Genomic DNA, 25,612 nt, shown 5'->3' with positions numbered 1-25,612 from the left:
TACATAGCTGTGAGCTTGCATTCAAGAAATGGTAGGTTCAAATTCCTCATAGGCAGCTCTGAAGATTGTTTTCTGTGGTTTCCCATTTTCATACCAGGAATTTACTGGGACTGTACCATAATTAAGGTCATGGCCACTATCTTCCTTATCCTAACCCTTTTCCATTTTCTTCACCAAAAACCCTTGATGTGTTAGTGCATTATTAAACCATGAGCAAAATTAATATTGTCACCCAGAGATATGTAACAGGCATTGATAGCTAGTGCTAAGTGAGGCTTCATCACCTGAACCAGCACTTGCCTAGGTTCATATTAAAGGGGTCATCATTACTGTTTTCAAATGGTCATTTCTTGAATGTCTGACATAAAAAATAATTTCCATTAGGCTAGAATAATGATTCAAATGTATTATGTGTTGATGAAACCCGCAACGATTTTGTTTGGTTTAGATTGATGTTTTGCATCCCGGAATAATAGACATGATATCACTGTTGGGTTTAAAGAAATGAACTCTAGGAAAACGTCAGTGTTTTTTGAAGACTTGATCTGCTTTCTTAGAAGTGAACTATGACTCTTCTAATAATGCTAAAAGATTTGAATTCAGTTAACCTTTGCTGAAATGTTACTTTAATTGCTATGTGTTTATGCTCAGTGCATTGCTGTCCTTATACTGTTAAGCAGTCATTGTGCCCTCAACAATCACTAATAACAGTTTCACATGAAAGCCAATAGCTCCCTTGACTAATTTACGAGTTTGGCCGCATGTGCCTCTTGGCAATAAGTTTGGCATGGCTCCTCTCCCTGGTGCACTGTTGGACACAATTGCAGTCAAGATAAAAGCATGATTCTCACTGAAGATTCTTTGGCCCAGTGTGACAGCCTCACTAGTCATTGTTGTGAAACTTGCTTCAGGGATATGGATCATACACCAGCTACACGCAAATGATTATCACTTGTTTCTCACGTAATAAATGGTGCTATAGTTGCTTGATTTTCTGCCACTGTTGCCCTGGGGTGCTGCCTGGAACATCCAAATGATGCAGTGGTCCTCCTACACTGTTGACCATCGGCTTGGTCGTGTTGCAGGTCTCCGAGCATGCTTCCCTTCATTTGATCACTGCAGCCTTACACATTTTACTGTAGATGTTCGCAACTGGTGATAGTTATTGTTAATATCATTGTTCCCATTGGTGAGGCTTGTTTCACAAGCAAACACTTCACATCACTGCATCTCACAGACTTAACATCAACTAAGTTCTACTGGGCTTTGCTTGCAGGAGGACATTCATTTGAGGCTTATGAGATGGGGAGGACTATCTGAACAATTTGATTGGCCTGAACCCAGTATTGTTTACTTACGTATCATCAGTATCAACATGAATGACTCATTCCTTCATGGTGTTGGAATTCACACTTTCCCTCTTGTGTATAATTAATTACACCAAATTAATTAACCACTCTTGTTACAGTAAGTGAATTGTAGGCACATTGTTGAGACACCTCCTGTTGTGGGTAAGACTATGATATGAAACGATTTCCCAAGATAGAAGCATGCTCATCTCATGTGATGTGCAGTTTCTGTACCTTTAGAAGTGTGGTTACTTGGTATAATTAACTGCATATTACTGACATCACTGTCATTCCCATTGCATAGCATCCATGTCCCTTATTTTAAGTCATGGAGCATCCATTCTCCATACACTGAAGCCCTGGGTTTTATGCTCGACTTGTCAGAGGATTTTAATCAAGGTTGTCTGAGAGTTAGAATGGAGTGCACTTAGTGGCATAAACTGAGATCAGTCAAGAATATATCTTCCATGAGAGGCAGTAAACCCTTAAGAAGTTATCACATGATATGTAGTATTTACAGGCCCTGGCTGAGTTGCTATATCTATATATATCCTTTATAGTTGAGTTTTTATCAGTGAAAAATGGACATCATAAGGTTATTGCAGTGTCTGTAAATGTATGTGGTACTTAAATTGCTTTGAATTGGTATAGGAATAAGTTCCCTGAGATTTGAAATAACCGGGCGAAATGGTCATGTGGTTAGGAGCCCGCAGCTGTGAGCTTGCATCTGGGAGATAGTGAGTTCGAATCCCACTGTCGGCAGCCCTGAAGATGGTTTTCCATGGTTTCCCATTTTCAGAGCAGGCAAATAGACCTCCAGTTTTACAAGCATTCCTGCGCATAGAGACAAGAATTTTAATTTCAGTAATCCCTTGTACATTGGCTGTGTCTTGGCTTGGACATTACTTTACTAGGTGGCCAACTCATGGGATTTTTGAAATTAAAAGTCTCGTCCCTGTGGTTTGGTTTCCATATAAAACGTCTCACAGCAACATAAAATCACAGGCTTGCTTGTTATTGCTCTGCTAGGTCAGCTGTCATCCTCCGTGGCCTCACACACCCCTATCGCCAAAGATGGTTCATACGAACAGCTGTGTGCGGTGGGTTCCTTTCCTTTTATCTTTTTGTTATGAATTCTTGAGAATATTCCAGCAGTCATTATTGAGCTGCAGCAAACTCTCAATTATCCAGGCTAATCACCGGACAAATTTGCACGGATAACTGAAAACATGGATAGTATGACTTCTGCATTTTAATGCACAACATCATTTTTAATAATACAGAACTTAACAATACTGTTTGAAAATGCAATAATGTTGAATAATTAACACATTCAACAACCACTTGTATCAATAATATAAAAATGACTGTATTGTTGGTAAAATACTTGAGGTATCAGTACAAAAGTATACAAAATTCCAATCCCTTAATAATTCTCTAATTTACTGATTCTCCTTCCTCATAACTTTTCAGTTAATTCAAGCTTTTGTTTTAAAATTTACTGTCACAGAACACCAACAAAGAACTGCTATACAGCACATTGTTTTTAGTGTTTAGTTCTTGAATAAGAGCCTCCGTGGCTCAGACAGCAGCACGTCGGCCTCTCACTGCTGGATACCGTGGTTCAAATCCCGGTCATTCCATGTGAGATTTGTACTGGAAAAAGCAGAGGCGGGACAGGTTTTTCTCCAGGTACTCCAGTTTTCCCTGGCATCTTTCATTCCAGCAACACTCTCCATTATCATTTCATAGCATATATCACTCATTAATATATCACCTTGGGAGTGGCGACCCCATTGTAATAACAGCCTATATATGTTTCATTCATTACATCCCTGACCCGGTCAAAGACTGGAAAACAGGTTGTAGGTTTTCATTTCAGTTCTTGAATAAAACATGCCACCAGCACACTTGCAGTCAAGAGTGCGCTCAAATCCCAAGAGCGCAGTTCACTCGTATTGAAAATGCCGTGGCAATGAACTCGGGGGTGCATTGATATCCCACAAACTGGATAATCCGCACCCAGATAATCGGGAGTTTGCTATACTTGCTTGTCTGTTACCTCCAGCCTATGCTGAAAGTATCCTAAGTCCCTGAAGCTTATTTTCCCTTACAGTGTAGTTGACCTGAAAATAGTACAATTAATACTGTACAGTCTTCAGACTATGCTTTTTTTAATTTTAATAGTTGTATTTCCAGACCTATATCACATTTAATAAAAGTTCAACATAATGTGCAGTAATGTGTATGTGTTATCTGAAAAGAATATTTCTTCCAGATGATTACTTGTGTGCATGGATGTAATTGATTGTAATTCTTCTCTGTGATATGCCACTCTTCAGCAAATACATTAATTTTGATGTGTTTCTCTCATACATACTTTTCCTTTCATTTCATTGTAGACTGTTATGCCTTTCAGCATTCAGTCTGCAAGCCTCTATGAATTGACTAAGTGCCTCCACAATCCTCTATTACAAGATATTAGAATCATTCCGTATTGACGGTTTTCACATTACAAAGGTGAAAAATGAGAGTATCCTCCTAATTCAATACAATAAATATTCCGTCATTAGATGGAGTAAACAAATTCAATACTGTACAGTATTGTACTGCGATTTTTTCCTGAAATAAAATTGTAATAATTATATTCTAGTAATTAACATACATTGCAGTGAGAGTTTGGCATTGTTGCAATATACTTGTTGCAATCAATATTACATTCAATACAATATTTTGGTATCAATATTAATGTCACAAAAAATTTGATACTGTACAGTATTGAATTTGTTTACTCCATCTAATGACGGAATATTTATTGTATTGAATTAGGAGGATACTCTCATTTTTCACCTTTGTAAAGTCCACAATCCTCTGTTTGTAAATAGCTCTATGGTCTTGTTTAGTTCCATACCTCTTAAATTATTAGGAACTGAGTCTAACCATTTCCATCTTGGTCTCTCTCTACTTCACTTACCAGCCATGACTGAGTCCATTATGTTCCTAAGTAACCTATCCTCCTCCATTCATGGAAGTACATAAAGGGATAAACTCTAGCTATATCTTGTTTAAAGTGTATGAGCCAAGTGCACGTTGACTGTTGGAGGAACAAACTGCTATGTAGAATACAGTTACAAATTATTTTACATCAGCAGTTATGTAGCTTTGTGAGCAAGCATAAAACTATAAACTTGTTCATGATGTTAATGAAAACACAAAAAACACAACCTGTGATAATCAAGCTCAGACCTACCTACCTTTAAAAAGTTGTCATTGAAAAGTAATGGAGTAAAAGTAATGATTACTTTTTAGTAATTTTTTATTTGTAATCAGTACATTTTATCAAATCTAATTTTTTATTCATTATTTACTTCCTGAAATAAAATTGTAATAATTATATTCTAGTAATTAACATACATTGCAGTGAGAGTTTGGCATTGTTGTATCCCCAGCACTCGCAAGGTATCATGCTAAGGGTATAAACTACAAAGCCTAGGATAGGTAGGGATGTTGCAATCAATATTACATTCAATACAATATTTTGGTATCAATATTAATGTCACAAAAAATTTGATACTCCATTAATATTGGAAACAAACATCAATATCAACATATAATAAAAATAAACTATTAGAATATACTTGTTGTCGACGGGCCAATAGTAGTAATAGTAGTAAATGTGTAAGTTGTGATTTTTAAGACACTGGTAACAAAATGAGTTCAGTGAATTAGTTTCTGAAGGCTTCTTTGTACACTATATTAGTGTCAGTCCACTTGGGGCAAGAAATGGAAAACCTCGGCCCTGTAGTTCGGTTTCTGTGTAAAACAGGAGGTCCCATAGCAACATAAAATCACAAGCTTACTTGTTATTGCTCTGCTAGGACAGCTGTCATCCTCTGTTGCCTGAAGTGCCCCTGTCACCAAAGATGGTTTACTAACTAAAAGGAAAAATTATGGAAAAAAACTACTTTAAAAGTTTTTAGTCTGACCTAAAGATTAGAGTCATTTAATTTATCTATGCTTAAAAAAAAAAAAAAAAAAACACAAAATGAAGCAATATCTTTTTCCTTGCAAACTTTGATATCATTCAGGCCCCATGAGAAAAAAAAGTAATTCTACCAATTACTTGTTGAAATTATAATTAAGTAAAATATTTCTCAGGTAGCTGTGATTCAGACCAATTACTTATATATATATATATATATATATATATATATATATATATATATTTTCGCAAGAACATCAGCACATGTACTGTGTGTTACCACAAGGATCCTGAATTTTACAAAAAATGCTAGTAGACGTAATGTTACAACTTGGAAAAAATAATAAAACTCTTTGTATGCACAAGTAAAAAGACCTGCTTGGACTTTATAGAATGCAACACATTCATAGCAGATTATCACACAAAGTGGCCTAGATTAACAATTATGAAACATAAAGGTGGTAGTGCAGAATGCTGAACGAGTCTTTGATAATGCCTATTATGATGTTGTAAAGTTTATTTCTGGGGATACCTAACCCTTTTAAGATATTCCAGGTGTATTTTGTAGTAACTGCCCTGCTACCAAAAAGCATTCCTTTAACTGACCAATGCTCAAGTCAGATGTTGTATTTGCTTAAATATGGGGAGCATGGTTTATAAATATCTTTCTTTTCTCTGTCAACCTCAGTCACTTGCTCATAGTCTTTTTCAGCTATCAGCTATTTGCTTTATGTCGCACCGACACAGATAGGTCTTATTGCATCCGGGAGATGGTGGGTTCGAACCCCACTGTCGGCAACCCTGAAGATGGTTTTCCATGGTTTCCCATTTTCACACCAGGCAAATGTACATTAATTAAGGCTACGGCTGCTTCCTTCCCAGTCCTAGCTCCTTCCTATCCCATTGCCATAAGACCTATCTGTGTCGGTGCGACGTAAAACAAGTAGCAAAAAAAGAATAAAAATAATAATAATTTGAAAGAAATAATTCGATATCTTGCATCATTGCCATTTTATCAACTGCTGGAGTTAGCCAGATCAGATCACTTTTCAGGCAAATTCAAATGGGCTTTGCACAGCAGTGTTGCTAAATCTGTACGTGGCTTAAGACCTGTATGAGAGCACCAGTCGAAAAATGAAACTTCGCCGGAGAAGGGGTTTGAATACAGACCTCTGAGCTGACAGGATCACGGCATAGCAAATACGCTACGGTGACACTGGCTGAAACCAACGGTGTGTTTATGTTTGATGCTGATTTCTCGGCTTGGCTCTCTACATGGTCTTAAGCCACATGCAATCTGGCCCTGCGGTATAGGCGGCAACGCGTCCACCTATCACCCGGCGACCCCGGGTTCAATTCTCGGCTGGGTCAGGGTTTTTTAATTGTAATGATTAATATCTCTGGCCTGGGGACTAGGTGTTTGTGACATCATTAATCTTCCTTTCCTCACACACAACATTCCACACTACTGCCATTCCAATTACATGCAGGTTCATACAATATGGTGCCAGTGGGGGCAGAAGATCCACATGGGTCGACACCCCGAACAAAAGCATTAAAAAAAAAAAAAAAAGCCACATTCAGTTTTAGCAACACTGCCACACAAAGCCCATTTGAATTTGCCCATGAAACGATCTGGTTGGCTAACTGGAGAAGCTGATAAAATTACAACGGCGTGAGATATCGAATTATTTCTTTCAAATTATTTATCAGCATGAACAACCCTCTAATGCTCATATACTCAGTTCACGTTGTTTCCCACCACCCTATATTTAGCTCAGTTCTAGTTTGAATATCCAGTGCTTAGAAATTGTTCTCCAGTTTCTGACAAGGGAACCAAATGTTGAATTACTTTATTTTGTTTTTTTTCATAATTTAAACATTTTTACAATTGGTAAACATCTTGTTATAAAAGGAACTAAATTGAAATGTTTTCTTGTTTCAGCTCACCTTATATCCTTCAAGAGACTGCGACTGTTCCCCTACCAGAAGTTGTGTGCAGTGATAAACCATTAGTTGAACTTAGTGAACAAATTACTAGTCGTGTTACAGAAAGTACTGTTTTAGTTTCCGAAAGTGCCCCCCTTGTGCCGTCAGTAACTTTGCCGGTTCGAACTGTAGAAGAGCGAGTGCCAGTAGTTAGTGAGCAAGTAGGACCGGAGAGTGAAGTGATAGCGGTAGAAAGTGGAACTCTCAGGAGAGACTCGAGTGAGGAGAAGTTAGAGGATTATTATTATAGTAGTACGACGTCTCCTGTAACTTCTCCGCCGTCACACTCCCAGGCCTCTCCGAGCGAACCTTCTACGACAATGACTGTGACGCAGCCCCATCAGGGACACACGGCGGCATCATCTTCAGTATTGCTGGCCAAACATTGGGGTCCAGAACGTTTAGTTGAAATTCTCCGCGAGCCCAACTGTAGTCTGGGCATTAGTATTGTTGGAGGCAAAGTAAGTATTTTTACCTGATGGAAGTGTGAGTAAAACTATATTTTGTAACTTTTGAAATTATTTTCTATCCAGATATGTTGTAAGGTACATAGTGTTCCAAAAATATAGAAAAACACCACACCATATAAAGTAGGAGAAGTCTTTAAATAATTTACAAGCTGTAAATTTTATTACCTGTTTTAACTATTTATTGAATATAGTAGTGATCATAAACCCACTAGTATACCACAGGCAGAAAATAAACTGAAAAACTAGAATTAAGGGATTTCATAGCTCATTAGCTTTGCACTGAATGAATGAAAGATGCAGATAATATTATTACGCACTTTAAATGTAATTTGGATACGTGATTGAAGAAAAATATCTGAAACTATACTCTGTAGCCGAAAGTCACTGGACACCCATTGTTGATTCCAAAGGTACTAATCATGTAACAAATAGGAGGCCAGACAACCTTTGGTTTAATTGCAGCATTTACCATACCACATTGAGTGAATCTCTCATCTAATGATGTTTTAGTACACTTATTGTATCTTAAAATATATCATATGAATGTAAATTTTATTCATGTTTTGCAATTTTCAGTACATTAATTTTTAGTCAGTATTATTTCTAGACTGCTGAAGATGGCCTAATGAGGCCAAAACATGTAGGCTACTGTTAATCTGATGTTTTTTACAATTTTGAATTATGGATAAATTTGAATGTATTGACTAGGTGGAACAATTGTACTAGTTTTTATCAACTTAGAACTTAATGGTACTGGGTGGTTAATGAAAGACTATGGAAGAGGACTACATTCAGTAGTAGTAGTTCTTCTTCTGTTCCCAAGACAGTGAGTTTGATCCCAACTGAGATTTGTGACAAAAAATATCTGAATTTGCGTAACCAATTTGAATATTCTCGCTTCCTTAACAACTGTTCATAGAGTCCCATTCTTCTAATGAATTATTGTCATTTGTATGTCTGTTTACAAACAATGAGGGTGTACTAGAAATTCATAATACAGAAGCATCAGTCATAACTTGTCAGTCTGCCTTGACGACTCTGCTAAGCCATGATAGTGAGGAGGTGTTTTATCAGCAGTTACAAAATTTGGCTTTGTTTTGTTTAAAAGAAATAAGCTGAGTTACTCCTTAGTGATGATTACTCTCTCTTACTCATTACAAGCTACAAATCACAGTGTGAATTGACTGCATGATTTGGAATCCATCCGTCCGTCCGTCAAATTATTCCAATCCCTAACTGCTCTTGCTATAAACAAATACAGTAGAACCCCGCTTAGCTGAACTTCGCTTAACCGAAACCTGGCTTAACCGAAATGCTCTGGCAAAATTTTATTTTAATGTTTTGAATTTACTCTGTCATTGTTAGACGTCGATATTAATAATTCTCTTGCTATTGCGGGAGTTTCATCTTGTTTACTGCTCAGACTATACTGCAGCTTCTGTTAGGATACCAGGGAAGTCCAGCAACCCTTCTCCATTCATATTTTTCTTTCACCCAAGGTCGTTCCACTTGCCTTGCAGTTCTGTACTGTAGTTTCAATGCTTTTCTTATTGCATCTTATTTTATGCTACCAACGCTGTCCCAGGCATCTGGACTAGGTTCTTTTGAAATACAGTAGCAAGGTACAGTATACAGTCATCAGTTGTGTTAAAAGTACAGTGGCAAGTGCGTGCTTATTGAATGATCTCAACTAAACGAAATCACATTGTTGTAAGCATTGAACAAAAAACTGAAGCAGTGAGACAGGTGGAAAATGGTGCGATATTGCAAAATGTTGCTGTGGATTATTTGGTTGGTTTGTCAAGAGTGGTGGATTGGGTAAAGACAAAATCTAAATTAATTGAGCTTGCCTCTAAGATACCAAACCGCAAAACTATGAAAGAGTGTGGATATGAAAAGGTAAATGAAGTGGTATTTCTTTGGTTCACACAACAGTGTGAAAAAGGGGTACCGTTATCCGGTCCTATAATTCAAGAAAAGGCTAAATGTTAGGGGATGATGGAAAGGACTTCAAGGCTAGTTCAGGATGGCTAGATAGATTTAAAAATAGATTTGGCATATGTCAGGTACATCTAATTTACATGTGATAAATCTCATAATTAGACCGTATTGAAGATAATGTATTAAAGTTAAAAACTTTTATTTTATAACCACCTATTCAATACAAAGATAATGCACTCAATTATTTATAAAATATTCATGAGGTACATTGGTTAATAAGACATGTTTCGTTCGTCTTTGCGAACATCAACAGCTATAAATAACAAAGCCTACGGTCAGGGCCCTGAGTTTATTTAAATGGTTAAAAATGTCGTTATATTAAAAGAATGGTAAAATTTTGATAAAAGTAGTTGTATAGTATTAAAATTAGACTGTAACATAGTATAACGATTAGCATCAAGAGTTTTTCATAAAGTACAATGAATATTGATAATCTGAAAAGTAAAAACAATCATAAGGGTTATCAAATTAGAAAAGATGTAATAGTAGCCATTAAAAAGACTTCGATGTTTGAAGCGTGGATTAATTGTAGAGTTGTTGGGTATAAATTTGAAGTTTGAAATCTGAAAAGAAAGAAAAATGGAAGAGTGAAGTAGTGTTTAAAACGAGAATAAAAAGGGGGATGGAAATAGTAAAAGGGGAAAGCTTACCCATTAGACCGGTGAAGATATTTGCTGGCGGTAACAGCGTGAATAGGACAAGGCAGGCCACTTGTTATTGCCTCTAGTGAATTGTGTTGGGTTGAGACAGATAATATTGTAGGCACTAAAATATGTCCATATGTGACGCGTGGATAATGTTGAAAGCATGAACTTTAAATTATTTAAATCTGAAAAGAAGAAGAAAAAAGGAGGAATTGAGGCCATGTTAAGACGAAAATTAAAAGGGGAAGAAAGAGAAAATTGAAAAAGGAAGCTTACCTGCTGTGATAGAAAGGGAGTGTCCGCTGACGTTAGCTGCGTGAGGCAAACTGGCAAGCGGCTTTGTTATTGCTTCTCGTGTTATATGTGTGTATACGTAGAGGCGGGGAGTGAGTCATGTGAGGAGGGGAAGTAGCTGATTCTTTAGACGCGCTAGATGTTCGTGGAGGGGGTGTCAGATGGGGGGGGTGATGGAGTAGTAACTGTTGTTACTGAGGAAATGCTCTTAGCGGTTGGATAATTAAAAATGTTCATAAAGTTGTTGTTATTTATATTAAAAAAGATAGTAATTCTGGGATTTTCTCAATTAATGGGCTTTTGATTTCTGAAATTTCGTTAAAGTTTTGATTTCCATTGATTACTACAGTTGCGGAAATTGAATCCAACATCAAAAACTCCCAGTAGAATCACACAATGACATCAGATACGAGATTAAGAAGAAACTACCTTATCTGGCAAAAGAATTGAAAACCACCTCAAATCCGACCCTTAGCAAGCAAATATATGACGTAAGAAATAAAATTAGTAATAACAATATCATCGTCACTAAAGCCGATAAAGGTTCCAGAATAGTTTTATTACCTAAAGACAACTATATTAATAAAACCGAAAATTTCTTTGCTAATAGCAGTTACACTATTATCAATAAAGATCCTACCCCCAAAATCCAACGAAGTTTGAAGAACCTATTGAAAAACCTACCTTTCTTATTACAAGAGCACGAGTATCAAAAACTTATAACAATGAACTCAAAACTACCAACTGCAAAAGCCTTACCAAAAATCCATAAAAAAGATGTACCTATACGCCCTATTATTAACTGTATGAATAGCCCCTCTTATAAAGTCTCAAAATTTTTGCATAATTTCCTTAATAAACATTTTAAGTTCAACAACACGGCTTGTGTAAAAAATTCTGTTGAGTTCTGTGATAAATTGGCGAAATTCAACCTTGAGAACAACCACATAATGGTTTCCTATGACATTACTAACATGTACTCAAACATTCCTGTAAATAAGACAGTTAAAATTATTGAAACAAACCTTTTAAAACACAGCAACTTGAGCAAATGTGAAATAGAAAATGCCATTAGTCTATTAAAATTTGTCCTTAATAACAATTATTTCACTTTTAATAATAAAATATATCACCAAAAGGGTTTAGCAATGGGAGATCTGATCTCGGGCATTCTAGCCAATATTTTTATGGATGATTTGGAAAACAACAAAATAATTAATAACATCAATGGCCTCCAATTATGGCTAAGATATGTTGATGACACTTTTGCTATTATTGATACTCAAAAAATGATAGTAATAGTATTTTAACTTCCCTTAATGAACTTGACAACGATGTCAAATTCACTAAGGAGGATGAAATTAACGGTTCCTTAAACTTTTTGGACTTAAACATCTCAAGAGAGAATAACAAGTTTAATTTCCAAATATATAGAAAGCCTTCCTGCACCCCCGTCACTATAAGAAACGATTCTTTACACCCGCAATGTCATAAACAGGCTGCATTTTTCAGTCTCGTTTATAGAGCATTAAAAATCCCGCTCACAATCGTAAATCGTAAAAAAGAATTAAATTACATCAAAGATTTGGCCAGAATTAACGGCTATAACCCCTTGATGATTAACAAAATCATCAATAAGGTAAAATTAAAAACTGCGACTAAGTTAATTCCGGACAAACCTAAAAAATTGAAATATGCCGCTTTCACCTACACAAACACAGGCCTATTTCAAATCACCAACCCCCTAAAGAAATACGACATCAACATCGCTCATAAAACACGATACACGAACCATAATATTTTTCTCAATTCAAACATAGTTAACAGTAATCACACTAAGTTCTCAAACTCTGGTGTCTATAGACTTAAATGTACTCATTGTGATTTTTCATACATCGGACAAACCGGACGCAGTTCTTTGACTAGGTATCTTGAACATTACAATGCCTCAAAACACAAAAAAATATTCCGCCATGAGTATTCACATGGAAGAAACCGGCCACAGTTTTCCGACGATTGAAAAAGATCTTCAAATCCTAAAATACGTCAGTAAAAGCAAACTAATGACAGAGTTCGAGAACATTTACATATCCTTGGACCAACATTTCAATGGAAATCAAAACTTAAACGAAATTTCAGAAATCAAAAGCCCATTAATTGAGAAAATCCCAGAATTACTATCTTTTTTTAATATAAATAACAACAACTTTATGAACATTTTTAATTATCCAACCGCTAAGAGCATTTCCTCAGTAACAACAGTTACTACTCCATCACCCCCCCCCCATCTGACACCCCCTCCACGAACATCTAGCGCGTCTAAAGAATCAGCTACTTCCCCTCCTCACATGACTCACTCCCTGCCTCTACGTATACACACATATAACACGAGAAGCAATAACAAAGCCGCTTGCCAGTTTGCCTCACGCAGCTAACGTCAGCGGACACTCCCTTTCTATCACAGCAGGTAAGCTTCCTTTTTCAATTTTCTCTTTCTTCCCCTTTTAATTTTCGTCTTAACATGGCCTCAATTCCTCCTTTTTTCTTCTTCTTTTCAGATTTAAATAATTTAAAGTTCATGCTTTCAACATTATCCACGCGTCACATATGGACATATTTTAGTGCCTACAATATTATCTGTCTCAACCCAACACAATTCACTAGAGGCGATAACAAGTGGCCTGCCTTGTCCTATTCACGCTGTTACCGCTAGCAAATATCTTCACCGGTCTAATGGGTAAGCTTTCCCCTTTTACTATTTCCATCCCCCTTTTTATTCTCGTTTTAAACACTACTTCACTCTTCCATTTTTCTTTCTTCTCAGATTTCAAACTTCAAGTTTATACCCAACAACTCTGCAAATAATCCACGCTTCAAACATCGAAGTCTTTTTAATGTCTACTATTATATCTTTTGTAATTTGATAACCCTTATGATTGTTTTTACTTTTCAGATTATCAATATTCATTGTACTTTATGAAAAATTCTTGATGCTAATCATTTTACTATGTTACAGTCTAATTTTAATACTATATAACTACTTTTATCACAATTTTATCATTCTTTTAATATAACGACATTTTTAACCATTTAAATAAACTCAGGGCCCTGACCTTAGGCTTTGTTATTTATAGCTGATGATGTTCGCAAAGACGAACGAAACATGTCCTATTAACCAATGTACCTCATGAATATTTTATAGCGACGTAAAGCCCCTAGCAAAAAAAAAAAAAAAAAAATATTTTATAAATAATTGAGTGCATTATCTTTGTATTGAATAGGTAGTTATAAAATAAAAGTTTTTAACTTTAATAATTAATTAGGTACATCTAAGTCGCGAGAAGCTTTTCATGGACCCACTGGCTGTTGATGTTTTTAAAACAGAATTTGAAGAGATCAGTGAAGCATTGAGAAAAGATCAGGTATATAATGCCGACGAAACAGGGTTAAATTTTTAAATGTTGCCAAAAACATCCTTCGCATCTGTTACTGTGTTTTGGTGGATCAGCAGAGGTGAAAGAAGGTGTGGGCTGGAATGGGTCTAACTACAAAATCCGAAAGATGAATTAAAATTTCAATAAAGGTTATATTTTCAAAACTTAACAATTTTCACATAAAAATTTCAGATTTTAACAAATAACAACAATTCAAATCAGGTACAAGACCAAGAAAGCCGAGATTTAGATAGACTTCAACAATCTGGGCCACAAGCCTTAATTTTTACAATTCCTGACTCAGCTCACAACCAACATATTACCAAAGGGGCAGAAATTCCCTCAATACAATGGAGTGCTTGCTCCCACCTTTAAATCTCAAGCCTCTCTGAGGCACATTTACCACAAGTGAAAGAGCTAACCTGCTCTCAATTTTCTGATCATATCAAAGGTAACAACCAACATTACTATCAACTGCCCTCAAGGCACACCTACGAAGAAACAGGGGTATCTTGTACACAATCTACTGGGCCTTCGTGGAAAAGGAACAGATTAATTAAATGGCCCCAAAAAACATCAAGATGAATGGAGGCTTGTACTTTCACTCCTACATGAAAGCTTGTTAAAATCTAAGTGGCGCTAAGCCGATACACAGGGGCTATTCCCATACTATAGAGGTGACTCGTATAAGAAAAATTTTAACACATTAGGGAAGAGTAGAAAAGTAGTTATGAAAACATAGTCACCTCAACTCAAAAATGAAGGGGAGCTCGAGAGGGTAAAGCACTCTCTATCCCCGATTTACATTTAAAGATATTTGAAGTCTTACAAAGATGAAATTTTTTTTTCATGTTTTAAGTTATAGGTTACATATTAAAGGTTTCAGAACTACCCCACGGGTTAAACTGCTGAGCTAGCGAGGAAAAAGAAAGATGTTAAACGGCCATTACCTTGTAGAAGAGCTGCTGGCGGATGAAAGAGGCGCTTCCCGCCTCCTGCTATATTTCCATACAATAAGCTAGATGTTGTACGAGTGGCCGAGAGACAAGAAAATCAGCAGTTTTTATACCCTCGTGGAAGATTCGAAACCTGTCATGAATAATTAAGACACACCCACATGCGTTTATTGGTCGGCTAAAGTTTACACATCAAATATGAAGAAGGAGGACACGATTGGTCCAAAATTAATTAAAGAAATTCGGGATTGGCTAAGTTCAAAACTGGCGGAAAGAAAGATTAATATTGCCAACCTACAAATGAAAGAACGAAATTTAGTTATAGGAAAACTTATGAGTACAAAATATCTTCAAGGAAAGTTCCATCACTTCGCACCAGGGTGCATGATCATACTTTTTGGTAGAAACATGGTTTAGAAAATGTCCCCCCAAAATAAAGATTGGCCAAAAAATCAAAACAAATTGCCTGGGTTTTGCTGACGATTTAGCATTACTAGCAGTGGACATAAAAGAAGCAAAAACCCAGATATCAGAACTTCAAAACATTGCAAATAAAATTGGCCTCAAAATATCATTTGAAAAAACAGAAATTATGCCCCAAAAACCAACACAGCTAAAAGAAGTCACCATAAATGGTAATAAAATCAAAATAGTAACTCAGTTTAAATATCTTGGAGAAGTAATAACACATAACTTAAATGAAAAAATCTCAATCCAAGTAAGAACAAATAGATTAGCTAAAGCACAAAAATTAACATGGGATATCTACAAAAAGAAATGTCTATCAATAAATACAAAAATAAAACACTACAACACAGTTATAAAACCGGAAGCTACATATGCAGCAGAAACACTCTTTTACCTGAATAAACAATCAAAGACTGACAGACTTCAGAAAATTGAAAGGAGGATTGGAAGAACCTGTATCAACAAAAAATATCAGAAAGATGGACAGTGGCGGTTAATACCTAACAAAGTCATGTACAAAGAGCTAGAACCCATTACAGATACTATGCGTAAGAGGAGACTGGGATTCTTTGGACATATCATGAGGATGCAGGACTCGAGACTTCTGAAACAACTAGTACAACACAATCTCGTCTCAAAAAATACCACAACAGGATGTAAATGGATCAGAGAAGTAAGAGAGGATCTGAAGGAAATAGGCCTTACAACAGAAGACACCAAAAATAAGATAAAATTGAATACAAAACTCAAGAATACAAACCTCCGCTTTACCCTTACACAAAACAAACCAACAACACGCACATTTTCAACTGAGGAAAGGGCACGAAGATCGGAGCGTCTGAAGAAGTACTGGGAGGACCGCAAAGCCCGAACAATCCCTTCAAAGAGACCTGAACGACGGACTGACTAAAGTGATCCTATGTGGTCATAAAAGAAGAAGAAGAAGAAGAAGAAGAAGAAGAAGAAGAAGAAGAAGAAACATCTGTGAGAGATTGTCCACACTTCTTGATAATTAGTAAACAAACACAATTCGAAATGAACACAGTGACATCTTCTGATAAACGGTTGAATTAATTCAGTTTTAAAGTTCAGAGTTTCAGCTGTAGAGGAGTACTTTAAGGTGGAAAATTCAAATGTGCAGCGTATAGGTGTACCAACCGGTACAGCATCAATAAAAGAAAAATCTGCACAAGGTCACAAAAAGAATAAGGAGAGGATTACGGTTTTAGCATGTGCTAATGTTTCAGGCACTCATAGGCTGCCAATATAGGAGAGTCGAAGAACCGTAGAGCTCTTAAAATTATTGCCGTCACTGCCTTACCAGTTTATTGCAGAGTTCAAATGAGTGCCTGGATGTCGTCGCAACTTTTTGAAGAATGGTTCTTTTAAAAGTTTGTACCAAGCATTGAATATTTTTTGAAGTCTAAGGGATTGCCCAGAAAAACAATTTTGTTGATTGACAATGCCCCAACACACCCAGGGAAGTTGGAAAGTGGTGATATTTTTGTTCAGTTTCTGCCCCCTAATGTGACGACCTTAGTTCAACCCATGGACCAGGTTGTTTTGCAAGCATTTAAACGCCATTATCGTGCGTTTCTGCTATGATCTGTTCTGCGTGATTGTGAATTATCGGGTATAAGTCTTACGGATTCTTTGAAATTTGTGAACATAAAGCATGTGATTTATTAGTGTGCCCAATCCTGGGAAAAGATTACATCAGTGACACTTTGTAATTCCTGGAACAAACTGTATGAAGGGATTTCTTCGGAAGATGAGGAAAATGATGACAACGTGCAAAAGATGGTGAAACAAATTCCAGGATGTGAGAATGTTAACCAGTGTAAGGTGAGCGAGTGAACGAGTGGTTACAATCAGATGATGCTGAACTTGATCTAACACACCAAAAAGTAGTGGATTCTGTGTTACTGCCAAGGGTTGAAGCAGATGACTCCGACCTTGACAATAGCAGTTCTGAGAATCGAGTTACAGCAGATAATGGATTTAATGCACTGGAGGTAAGATTGATTTCAAATTTTTTTTAAAATACGGTACCACACGCTTTAATTACAGTACTGTAATAAAATACAGTATTCAGTATACAGTATTCAGTTCAGTAGTAACAAAATAAATTATTTCATTATTTCAGATTGCTTTGTGCTTTGTTGAACAAAGCAATGTTTCTACACCAGCTGATGTATTGTTGATTAAATGGTGCCGTGACATAACTGTATGACAGCACTGCATCAAGAAAATTAGAAGAAAATCACTGATTTTATACAATGAGTGACATTATGTAAACATTTTAATATTAATATACAGTATGCACCTTTGCTTAACAGAGTTAATACATTTTTATTTTGACATTTGGTAACTTCCAAAAATATTTACCATGTGTCAACCGAAAAACGCGTCAACCGAAGTGGCAATTTAAGATATTACTAAAATTTATTAGGATCAACCTATTCAATACAATAGAATTTACTAAATTAGGACTTACATCCTATTAAATTAAAATTTGAAGGGACATGTTTCGCCCTTTAAAAGGGCATCATCAGCCTTTTTACACTCATACTTAAAGATAAAAATCAGGATCCTGATTGTCATGGTAAAAAATATAAAATGAGAATATAAGATTAGAGTGAAATTATACAATGTGAGAAATTGTTATGAGTTCTTAAATAATAATTTACAATTAAAACTTCATTTAAAATGTTTGTGAAGAAACAATTTGAAGTTGGTATGATATTACACTAGTAATTTAAAAAATGATTTTATAAATTAGACAAACTAGGCCTTAACCGCATAATAACAAGAAGGTCTATGGCTAAAGTTGCCGTATCAAAATTCGAGTGAAATTCGGCTGGAAGCAACTTGATTTACATGTTGGAGAGAAGGTTAATGGAACTTAGTAGCCGCTTGAGATGACATTGAAACTTTCTTGTTGAAAAGTCGTGATATTTAACTGTAGTATGGCGCTATGTAGATTATAAAGTTGGATCCAACTAATCCATTAGTCTTGTTATTTATGTAGTGGGTTCGCGGTGTCCGTAATCTTGTTGAAGGAGTTATAAAGAGTTCATAATTGAATGTTGCCGTTATACAAGTTAACAGAGATCTATTTTTTTCTTCACAAACATTTTAAATGAAGTTTTAATTGTAAATTATTATTTAAGAACTCATAACAATTTCTCACATTGTATAATTTCACTCTAATCTTATATTCTCATTTTATATTTTTTACCATGACAATCAGGATTCTGATTTTTATCTTTAAGTATGAGTGTAAAAAGGCTGATGATGCCCTTTTAAATGGCAAAACATGTCCCTTCAAATTTTAATTTAATAGGATGTAAGTCCTAATTTTGTAAATTCTATTGTATTGAATAGGTTGATCCTAATAAATTTTAGTAATATCTTAAATTGACGTACATTTCAATATGGACCAAATATGAAATTTGTAACATGTAACCGAAGTGGCTCCGCCCCCTTTATTTTGGATAAACAGGGTTCTGCTGTATTTGCCTCAATTTATCCTCTTGAATTTAAACATTGTGATCTTTTCTACTTTAGAAAACACCACTCTGCCTTATTTGTTTATTAATCTCATTCCATGCCATCTGTCCACTGACAGCTCGGAACACACTGCTTATAATACTCATTCAGGACAAATATTTCAGGTTTCCTATAGGAATCAACATCTACATCACATACTGGTTAGTCGAGCAGCTCATCTCCTTTCTCCCAAGTCTTCCCTGCCCAAATATTGTAACATTTTTGTAACACCACTATTTTGTCAGAAATCACCCAGAAAAATTGTACTGCTTTTCTTTGTATTTTTTCCAGTTCTCAAATGAAGTAATCCTCGTGAGGGTTCCATACACTACAACCATACTCTAATTGTGATCTTATTGGAAACTTACATGCCCTCTCCTTTATATCTTTATTACAACTCCTAAATACCCTCATAACCTTATGTAGGGATCTGTAACCTTCATTTACAATCCTGTTTATGTGATTACACCACTGAAGATCTTTCGACCGGGCAAGTGGCTGCACAGTTTGGATTATGTAGCTGTCAGCTTGGATTCGGGAGATAGTGGGTTCGAACCCCACTGTCAGCAGCCCCGAAGATGGTTTTCCTTGGTTTCCCATTTTCACACCAGGCAAGTGCCGGGGCTGTATCTTAATTAAGGCCACGGCTGCTTCCTTCCCATTCCTAAACCTTTCCCGTCCTTATGTCGCCAAAAACCTTCATTGTGTTAGTGCAAAGTTAAACTGGTAGAAAAATAATTTTTTTAAAGGATGTTATAAAGTATAAGGATAAAGTTAGTGACAACTAAATCGTTTTTGCAAATTCTGTAGAGTTATGTTATGACTTTGAAGTACCTGCTATAAATAAGTACATGTACTTCCCTGTAATAATTTCTCTTTTCTTGCTAGGTTGACTTATACAATGCTGGTCCAGATAGTGGGTCTGCCATCTCAGGTATCTTCATAAAAAATGTACTGCCTCAAAGTCCTGCCGGTCGCACAGGTGAACTCAAGGTATGTTACACCTCTCCTTCAGAACATGATTTTTATATAGTATAACTAGCAAGATACCCGTGCTTCGCTACGGTATTATACTGAAATTTATAATTGAATGCTTATTGTTTTAGACATATAATCCACCGAAATTCGCGATCTAACGCATTTTATATTATTTTACGGCACGTTTCCTCCCATTTTTCAATCTTCCTTTCCAGCAATCGATTTCGTACTCAACGGGCTAGGCTCAGGTATTCCTCCCGGTCAGTTGGGTCCGTAAATCTTTGCCATCTTTTCCTATAATCATTTTTAATATGGATAAAATTCTTCAGGAGATCTGGCGTGGTGTCATATTGGGTGCCTTGGCGGCACTGAACCCGCGGCCGGACTGCATTCTAAGTCATTACCCGTCCAGGAGCCGTTTCCAGCGCGGTCCGCACATTTGACGACGGTCCGGAATATTATTATTATTATTATTATTATTATTATTATTATTATTATTATTATTATTATTATTATTATTATTATTATTATGTGTTGCTGGAATGGCTGATGACAGGGAAAACCGGAGTATCCGGAGAAAAACCTGTCCCGCCTCCGTTTTGTCCAGCACGAATGCCACATGGAGTGACCGGGATTTGAACCACGGAACCCAGCTGTGAGAGGCCGGCGCGCTGCCACCTGAGCAACGGAGGATCCTTATAAGTACATTAATAACAGTAAAATCAATTGGTCTCACCTCCTTCTACACCCCACCGCCGTTAAGTTTATTTACCACCCCCCCCCCCAAAAAAAATTAAAAGAATGCTTGTTTCTTTATGTTTAAGGGAGATTCCAAACACCAATGTTCACGTCTATTACCTTCAGTTTTGAGATATAAGTATCCCCATAAAAATAATTTACTTTTTTTCACTTCATTTCACAATAATCCCCCCCCCCCCAAGTGAATTTTCCCGCAAAAAGTACTTGTTCCTTTAATAGTAAAGGATCTTCTAAATGCCAATTATCACGACTCTAACTTCTTCAGTTTTTGATTTATGTGTCCTCATGAAAGGAATTCAACTCCTTTACACTCCCGCCCTCCAAGATGGTTTCCCCACCAAAACGCGTTTTTCTTTGTTATTAAAGGAGATCCAAATATGAATTTTCACGTCTGTAACAACTTTAGTTTTTATTAGATGTATGTATTCTAATACAATTAAGTCAATTAATTTTTCAATTCTTTCACCCCCCCCCCCCTCCCCTTCATTGGATTTTCTGAGAATACGTGTTTCTTTACTTTTATAGCAGATTGCAAATATCAAATTTCACGTCTGTAACATCTTCATTTTTGAGATATCAGTAGCCTAATTAAAAGAATTCATCACCATTTTCAGTCACTTTTAGCCCCCCCCCCTCTCCACCCAAGTGGTATTTCCGAAAACTAAAAATACACGTTTCTTTATGTTTAATAGAGATAAAAAAATACCATTTTTCACTTCTGTAACATGTTAAGTTTTTTTAAATATACTGTAAAAATTCTCACTTTAAAATTTCACCCTTTTGAGTTCCCCTTAAGTGGAGTTTCCAAAAACAAATCACCTATATTTCTTTACATTTACAGGAGATTTACACCCACTTTTTACGTCTGTAACATTTTACGTTTCCAAGATATTCTGTAGATATAGTCTTTCAAAAAATTCACCCCAATTTGTCATTCTTGTTTAACCGCCATTAATTGGCTTTTCCAAAAACTAAAAAATATGTGTTTCTTTATTTTTAAAGGAGATCCCATATGCAAATTATCATTTCTATAATATATTTCCTTTCGGAGATATGTGTATCCTCATTAAAGGCATTCAACCCATTTTTCACCCTTTTACACCCCTCCTATTAGGATTTACAGGAAACAAAAAAAATACGTGTTCCTTTATTTTTAGAGGAGATTTTAACTACCAATTTTTACATCTGTAAATTTTAAGGTTTTAAGATGTAGACACACTCATTTTAAAAAATTCACCCCCCCTTTTCACCCCCCATATTTGGATTTTCCAAAAATAAAAAAATACGTGTTTCTTTACTTTTAAAGTAGATCCAAAATACCAATTTTCAGGTCTGTAATATCTTCAGGTTCTGAAATATAAGTAGCCTTATGAAAGACATTCAACCCATTATTCACCCTTTTACACCCTTCCTATTGGGATTTTCCGAAAACAAAAGAATACGTGTTTCTTTATTTTTAAAGGAGATTCTAAATACCAATTTTTACATCTATAACCTTTAAAAGTTTTGAGATATAGATACACTCATTTTAAAAAATCACCCCCTTTTCACTCCCCCCCCCCCATTAATTGGATTTTACACAAACAAAAAATATGTGTTTCTTTATTTTTAATGGAGATCCCAAACACCAATTTTCAGGTCTGTAATATCTTCAGGTTCTGAAATATAAGTAGACTCATGAAATGCATTCGACCCCTTTTTCAACCTTTTCCACCCTTCCTATCAGGGTTTTCAGAAAACAAAATATACGTGTTTCTTTATTTTTTAATGGAGATTCTAAATACCAATTTTTACATCTATAACCTTCTAAAGTTTTGAGATATAGATACACTAATTTTAAAATATTACCCCCTTTTCACCCCCCTTAATTGGGTTTTCCAGAAACAAAAAAAATGTGTTTCTTTATTTTTAAAGGAGATCCCAAACACCAATTTTCAGGTCTATAATATCTTCATATTCTGAGATATAAGTAGCCTCATTAAAGGCATTCAACCCCTTTTCCACCCCTTTTCGCTCCTCCTATTGCGATTTTCCGAAAACAAAAAAATACGTGTTTCTTTATTTTTAATGAAGATTCTAAATACCAATTTTTACATCTGCAAACTTTAAAAGTTTGGAGATATAGATTCACTCATTTTAAAAATTCACCCCCTTTTCACCCTCCCATTAATTGGATTTTCCAAAAACAAAAAAATACGTGTTTCTTTATTTTTGAAAGTGATCAAAAGTACCAATTTTGAGGTCTGTAATATCTTCAGTTTCTGAGATATAAGTACCGGTATCCTGATTAAAGGCATTCAACCCCTTTTTCACCCTTTTTCACCCCTCCTATTGGGATTGTCTGAAAACAAAAAAATATGTGTTTCCTTATTTTTAAAGAAGATTCCAAATACCAATTTTCACATCTGTAAACTTTTAAGGTTTTGAGATATAGACACACTCATTTTAAAATTTCACCCCCCTTTTCACCCCCTTAGTGATGGAATATCCAAAAATCCTCTCTTAGCGAGCACCTACATCTTAATATGAATATATCCCCAAAATTTCATTTCTTTATGTCCAGTAGTTTTGGCTCGGCGATGATGAATCAGTCAGTCAGTCAGTCAGTCAGTCAGTCAGTCAGTCAGTCAGTCAGTCAGGACAAGCTACTTTATATATATAGATGTTGTTAAAAAAATACCTTTCCTCCTTTACATGCTTATGGATATATATATGGCTGAAGGAAAAGAGGATCTTGCCAAGATGTTTGTTGAATGAAAATAAAAGGAAATAAAGTTGTAACAGTTTAAATTGGGTGACAAAAATGATGCCTAACGTCATAAGTAATGCAATTATACAGGTAGCACAATTGAATCCCTTTCTGACTTATTCATATGTACGTCTTTTGCTCATATATCTTTTCCTGAACTGGACCTTTTTCATGGATAAATTTGTTTAGTTGTAATTTTTTTATTTTTTGTGACCCTGTCAGAGAAATTTCTCCTTAAGATAAATTTTAAGTTCAAAAAATGTAATAGCTGATATAGTGCTCTGAGTATTGTTAAATGACTTGTAACATCATGGTCAACAGTTCCAAGATTGAAGAGTGTGTGATTGAGACAATGAAAGTGTATATTCTGTATAGTTTTCTCTGGGATATTTGAAAGTGAGTTCTTGCTTTAAGTATATTTCTTGTGGATGACATTCCATTTCCCTTATTTTAATCAATAATTTTTATGTAAGCCTTTCTTTGACAGCCAAAATTACTATGTGAAAACTAGGCAAAAATTTGAAGAAACATGTTAATGTCTCTAATGTATAAGTCTTTCAGAGGTTCAGTAGTCATAATTAGTCCTACTACTTTAAAAAGTAATTTGAAATTTGAAATAAACATGCTGATGTACATACATGTCATTTGTATAGTGTTAGAACACATATTATAAAATGTCCTTATAAACCATATCGAGCATAGTTGTTGATGGGAGTTGGACTTTGACATCCATGGCTCTGTGTACTCTTGAGGAAGCTACACACAGTTGTCCATGGCTAAACACCGAAGTGGCAATATTTTTCCTAGCTATATATTTATATATAAAGTTTCTCCTTGTGACTTATTGATTGTGACCAAGAAGGTTAAATTTAGGGAAAATTGGCTCTGTTTAAGAGTGAATATGTTTGGATTCTTCTTCTTCATTTCTCATTTCCAGAAGTCTGGGTCGGGTTGTGAATCAAGGACCTCCACTGTTTTCTATCTCTCCACCACTCTCTTCCTTCCTCCATTCAATATTCTTCTGCTTTTACTCCTCTCTTCTCTATACTCACCTTTACCGATTCCATCCATGTCTTCCTGGGCCTTCCCTGTTGTCTTCCTCCTGTTATTTTCTCTATAAAATCTATCCTTTTCCATTTTTATCATGTGTCCGTACCATTTGAGCTGACTGGTCTCTGTTTTGTCTTGCAGTTTAAGGAATCCAATTCTCTCTCTGATTTCTATGTTTCTGATTTTCTGATTTTATCCCTTTGTGAATTATTCCTCTAAGGAATTTCATCTTGGCTGCTTGGATTCTGCTTTCATCACATTTTGCTGTTGTCCATGTGCTGCCACATATGACAGACGTGGTGTGTAATACATTGAGTACAGAATTTTCTTGCATTTCTCTGGGATGTCTCGGTGTACCTCTTACACATTGGTAAAACCCATTGGCTAGTTGGATTATCTTTCCAATTTCTTCATTTATTTTCCCATCTTCTGCAAGTATACTCCCAAAATATTTGAAGTTATGTTGGTATTAACAGGTGCTAAATCTATTCTTGGAATAGAACATTTTCTCCCTGAAGAATTTCTGCATGAACAATATTTTTGTCTAGATGCATCACAGTCAGTCTTGTTCTGTTGCATAATGTAGATTGCAAAGATAACTTACTATGTATCCAGTTTTTGAGTATAAATTCTATGATGTCATGCCTGAAAAGAGTTTAGAAATTCAACAGTATACTGTAATGTAATACTTTATTAATATCATTGCACTCTGCTCAAAATATTACATTTCATTTCTGCTGACTAAGAGGAATATCACCAACACTTAATAAATCACAATTTCTTTTTCATCACTTCATCTAAGCTTTCACCATACAAATAAAATTACTGGAACACAAACACTAGAGACTCTTTCCGATAATTGAAATGATTACAGTCTGCATTTTTGTTCCCAGACATTAATTGCATTACAGTATTCTGCTTCCAGAACATTGCAAGC

At 35.6% G+C, this 25,612-nt stretch overlaps 1 protein-coding gene across 3 annotated transcripts in view; it reads left to right on the top strand.

Annotated features, from left to right (window-relative positions):
* LOC136873924 (multiple PDZ domain protein) overlaps positions 1–25,612 on the top strand; it is a 2,156,217-nt gene that overhangs the window by 856,786 nt on the left and 1,273,819 nt on the right. For all 3 annotated transcript variants that reach the window (XM_067147286.2, XM_067147283.2, XM_067147285.2), the window contains 2 exons: positions 7,277–7,781; positions 20,028–20,132. In XM_067147286.2, the coding sequence (XP_067003387.2) occupies positions 7,277–7,781; positions 20,028–20,132 (610 nt within the window). The remainder of the gene's footprint in view (positions 1–7,276; positions 7,782–20,027; positions 20,133–25,612) is intronic.

The sequence above is a fragment of the Anabrus simplex genome, chromosome 5 (assembly GCF_040414725.1).
Source record: "Anabrus simplex isolate iqAnaSimp1 chromosome 5, ASM4041472v1, whole genome shotgun sequence".
Lineage (NCBI taxonomy): Eukaryota > Metazoa > Arthropoda > Insecta > Orthoptera > Tettigoniidae > Anabrus > Anabrus simplex.
The sequence above is the reverse complement of the archived record's forward strand: the minus strand, read 5'-3'. Positions and strand labels throughout refer to the sequence as shown.